The sequence below is a fragment of the Ornithodoros turicata genome, chromosome 5 (assembly GCF_037126465.1).
Source record: "Ornithodoros turicata isolate Travis chromosome 5, ASM3712646v1, whole genome shotgun sequence".
NCBI classification, from domain to species: domain Eukaryota; kingdom Metazoa; phylum Arthropoda; class Arachnida; order Ixodida; family Argasidae; genus Ornithodoros; species Ornithodoros turicata.
In genome coordinates this window covers 8,787,558-8,792,271 of record NC_088205.1, presented here as the reverse complement: position 1 = coordinate 8,792,271, position 4,714 = coordinate 8,787,558, and the positions used below count along the sequence as shown (strand labels likewise).

At 51.1% G+C, this 4,714-nt stretch overlaps 1 protein-coding gene across 1 annotated transcript; it reads right to left on the bottom strand.

Moving 5' to 3' along the window:
- Positions 1-529: 529 nt before the first annotated feature.
- LOC135395191 (uncharacterized protein K02A2.6-like) lies at positions 530-4,444 on the bottom strand. The gene has a single exon (XM_064626431.1). The coding sequence runs from the start codon at positions 4,442-4,444 to the stop codon at positions 530-532; it is 3,915 nt and encodes a 1,304-aa protein (XP_064482501.1).
- Positions 4,445-4,714: the final 270 nt, after the last annotated feature.

Sequence of the window (4,714 nt, the reverse complement as noted above, 5' to 3'; positions counted from 1 at the left end):
GAAACACTTTCAGGTTTTGGGATGTAAGTGTTAGAACCTGGTGGCGAATGAGTAATACTGGGTGGCGTTTAGATTACAGGGTTCTGCAATGACGTCTTCAGTTCAGTTGACGGGGGTGAGAAAGATTAATGAGAGTGATATCTATAGGCGTCGGTGCCCTAGCAGCACAATGTACTGAAAGTCGAGTGCAATAGGGGTGGACGGGTAGGTGGAAGACCTTGAACAGACTCTTGAGACTAAGGAGCATTGATAAGACACATACCGTCTGTTAGATCCGAGTTTCCGTGAGTTCCTGATGGCTTATAAGCATAAGCGAACACCGATGTCCATGGATTACCTTTTATTAGTAGTCCCCTGCGTACAGACAGTACCGGCTTGGCCAGCGCACTATTCTCTTTGTCGCGCGCCCATCGTCGTCGTCTTCGGACCGCGCTTACATAACCCATGTGATAACAAAGAACTCGACACATAAACAACCCAATACATAACACTTTCTTCCCCTTAGGTTAAAACCCAAACCACAATGAATCTATTCCGAAACAAAGTCTCCATATCGATCTGGTTTCCTTCTGACTCTCTTAGGCCGTCCTTCCAAAGGAGGTGGAACGGACGACGTTTCCTCGTTCCTGGTAACTTGATCCTCAGTATCGCCTATGTCCCAAGCCAGAAGAGGCGAAGTGCCAGTGTCCAACAGTTGTGCCTTACGTCGGAGTAGCCTAATGTGATCGATATGACGTCGGCACTCGCCGTCCTCTGTGCGCACTATCCACGAACGGCGACCCACTCTTCTGGTCACGTCTCCTTGCACCCATGTTGGCTTGCTCCTGAAGTTTCTGATGAGGACCACGTCACCTTCATGGAGTGTCCTTGATTCTGGTAGCTTATCGAGCTGGCTGGTGTGACGTTTCGGTAGGAGACCATCCAGAGCCGAGGGTAATTCTCGCCCGAACATCAGTCTTGCGGGGGTCTTCCCCGTTGTCGCGTGACACGTTGTGTGTTGCTTAAACAATATCCTTGAAACTTGCGTAGCCAGCGTTCCCGAAGTTTCTTTCGACAGTGCCCGTTTAAAATAACCGACCATTCTTTCGGCTTGCCCATTGGTAGCAGGGTGATAAGGTGCTGCCGTGACGCACTTAACCCCGTTTCTCCGGTAGAATTCCTTCATCTCCTCGGACACAAAAGCAGTTCCATTATCCGACACTGCTTTTTGTGGAATTCCAAATGTCGCAAAGAGGCCGCGGAGCACTCGTATCACAGTAGCTGAGTTTGGACGTTCCACTTGCCGGACCTCCATCCACTTGCTATAGGCATCCACTATTACTAGGAATGTGATACCTCGAATAGGTCCAGCAAAGTCTAGATGAATGGTGTGCCATGGGCTGCTGGGTCGAGTCCACTCTGGCTGTACCACCTTCGCGGGAGACTTCTTATTCTTCCCGCAAATGATGCACGTCTTGGCCATCTCCCCTATGTCGTTGTCGATACCGCACCACCGCATGTAACTCCGGGCACAGGCTTTCATAGCCACGATGCCACGGTGACCAGCGTGCACCAACTCTAGCGCCTGCTTCTTTTTGCTTTGTGGAATGACCACTCTTGATCCACGCAGAATACAGCCTCTGTGGAAGGAAAATTCCGTGGCTCTTGCCCGAAACTGGCGAAACTGTGCGTCTCGTAACTTGTACAACGTCCCTGCTTTAATAGCGGTGTACACTTCGGAAAGAACTGGATCGCTCTGCGTTGCTGACGAGATTTCTTCCGCAGTTAGGGGAGGACGGCTTAATGCTTCGAACATTAGCACATCCGCTGGGTGGCACGGCTCATCATCTGTAGACGGCAACGGCAGCCTGCTCAAAACGTCGGCATTCGAGTTCAGCTTTCCCGGACGATAGCTTAGATCGTAGCTATAGGCAGCAAGCTTAACGCACCATCTCAGCATTCGGGGCGACGTCAACTGTGGCACAGGTTTCGTAGTTCCGAGGATCCCGAGTAACGGCTTGTGGTCAGTGTATATTTGCACGTGTCGACCCGCTAAGTACATGTGGAAATGTACAACCGCATACACGATTGCCAGGCCTTCTTTGTCTAGTTGAGAGTAATTTCTCTCTGCTGGTCCCAAGGTCCTGGATGCGAAAGCGACAGGTCTTTCGTTGCCTTCATTGTCTTCTTGCGCGAGTACCGCACCCACGCCGTACGGCGAAGCGTCGCATGATAGTATCAGTGGTCTGTGTGGGTCGTAGTGGGCCAGCACTGGAGCATGGCAAATCTGTTCCTTGAGCGCCTCAAATGCAGTCTTGTGTTCCGTGGTCCACTTCCACGTTGCGTTTTTCGCAAGCAGTTTATAGAGTGGTGCTGCCGTAGTTGCTCTGTCTTTCAAAAAACGATCATAGAAGGCTAACATTCCGAGGAATGACTGTAAGGTCTCTTTCGACGTTGGCTCAGGAGCTTTCAGTAGTGCCCGTATTTTTGCATCTGTCGGCCGCACGCCCGAACCTGTGATGTTATGTCCTAAGAATTCCACTTCGGTACGTGCAAATTTGCACTTTGTTTTCTTAAGTCTCAGTCCGGACTGTTCCAGTCTTGCCAGTACTGTTTCCAGACGTCGATTGTGCTGTTGTTGGTCTGCTCCACTGATAATGATGTCGTCTAGGTAGACTGCGATGCCGTCAGTGCCAGCTAGAAGCTTCTCGACAAACCTCTGAAATATAGCAGGAGCTGCTGCTATTCCAAATGGTAACCGCTTGACTTTGTACAGGCCTTTCACGGTATTGATGGTCAACTGCTGTGCGGTTGTCTCTGTCACTCTCAACTGTTGATAGGCCTGTGTCATGTCCAACGTGGAAAAGAGCGTGCCTCCTTGCAGTTTGCTCATCACCTCATCTGGCGTAGGCAGTGGATAATCCGCCTTCATCGCTGCTGCATTAATTGTGCTCCGATAGTCCCCACATAGTCGTATGGTGTTGTCCTTCTTCCGAACGCACACCACCGGAGTTGCCCACTCGGAATGCTGCACCGGCTCGATGATCCCCTGCTGTTCTAGGCATTGTAGTTCTGCGCATACTTCTTCCCGTAGGGCAAATGGCACAGGCCTTGCCCTGCAGAATTTCGGCGTTGCTCTATCCTGAAGCTGGATGTCTACCCGATCGCCTCTGTGGCCTTGGATGTCCTTTCCAAAGGCCTCTTTGTGTTCCTCGAGTATTCGTTCTAGGCAGTCGCCGTTGACATAGTTGATTCCGCTTACTTCGATCTGTAGTGGTCGAAACCAATTTCTGCCAAGCAGACTTGCTACTGATCCCCTTATTACTAATAGCGGCAACATGCACTTCTTCCTCCTGGACTGGACCACGACAGTTGTGGATCCCAAGATGTCGAGCCCTTCACCCGACCATGTTTTGAGCTGTACTGTTCCCGGAGCTAGTGGGGGCGGCTTCTCTGGCCACGTGTTTTTGTACATTTCCTCGGCAATGAGTGAGCAAGCCGCGCCAGAGTCCACTTCGAACTGTACTGGCTTGTCGTTAACGAGTAACGTTGTTAAGAACTTGGAGTTCGATACCTTCTGCGCGACATGGTACAGATCATCCAGTGATGTTGCTCCATCCTCGTCTTCTGTCAACAGGTTGGTGCCGCTTTTGCCAGCTGCTTTTTTCTTACGACACGCGGCTTCAATGTGGCCCACCTTCTTGCAGAATCTACATCGGGCATTCTTGTACTTGCAGTCTCTTGCAAAGTGTGCCCCTTCACAACGGTAGCAACTAACTTTGCGTTGGTTTTTCCTTGTCCTATAGCCGTCTTTCTGTTGGAGCTTTACCTTGTGTACTTCTTCCTGAGATGCTTTCACGCCATGTTGCTCAGCCGCTGCACTTTCTGCCCGCAACGCAAAATCCAGTGCTTTGCTGAACGTTAGGTCCCTTTCCGCAAATAGTCGTTGTTGCAGATTGCTATCCTTTATGCCACAGACAAATCTATCTCTGAGCATAATATCAAGCGGAAGCATCGTGGACGAAGTCGCCGGTGACGTAGCGGTGCCAGCACCTGTTGATGACGCCGCTGTTTCCACCGCTGTTCCTGTCGGAGTGGACGCAGCACCGAAGTTACAGTCAGCTGCAAGTTTACGCAGTGCTGTTACGTAGGTATTAATGGATTCCCCAGCTTGTTGATCTCTCCTTTGGAATTTGCATCTGCTGAAAACCTCGGAGGGTTGCGGGTCGTAGTGCTTCCGGAGCAGTTCCACAATCTCCTGGTACGTGGCGTCATGCAAGCTCCGAGGAGCGAGCAAAGCTCGAATCGTCGCAAACGTCTGGGGTCCGCATCTTGTAAGCAGTTGGGCCCTTTTTTTAATAGGGTCTGTGATTCCTTGCGTTTCGAAGAAGAACGTCAAGCGTTCCGCCCATGTGGCCCAGTCGGCACCTTGAAACTGTTCTGAATATGCCTCAGTCGCTGCCATCCTGCTTCCGTCTCGTCGCCAGTGTTAGATCCGAGTTTCCGTGAGTTCCTGATGGCTTATAAGCATAAGCGAACACCGATGTCCATGGATTACCTTTTATTAGTAGTCCCCTGCGTACAGACAGTACCGGCTTGGCCAGCGCACTATTCTCTTCTTCTTCTTCTTCTTCCACCACTAGGAACAGTGGCCGCCAGCCACACAGGGCGATTGGCCCACTATTCTCTTTGTCGCGCGCCCATCGTCGTCGTCGTCTTCGGACCGCGCTTACAT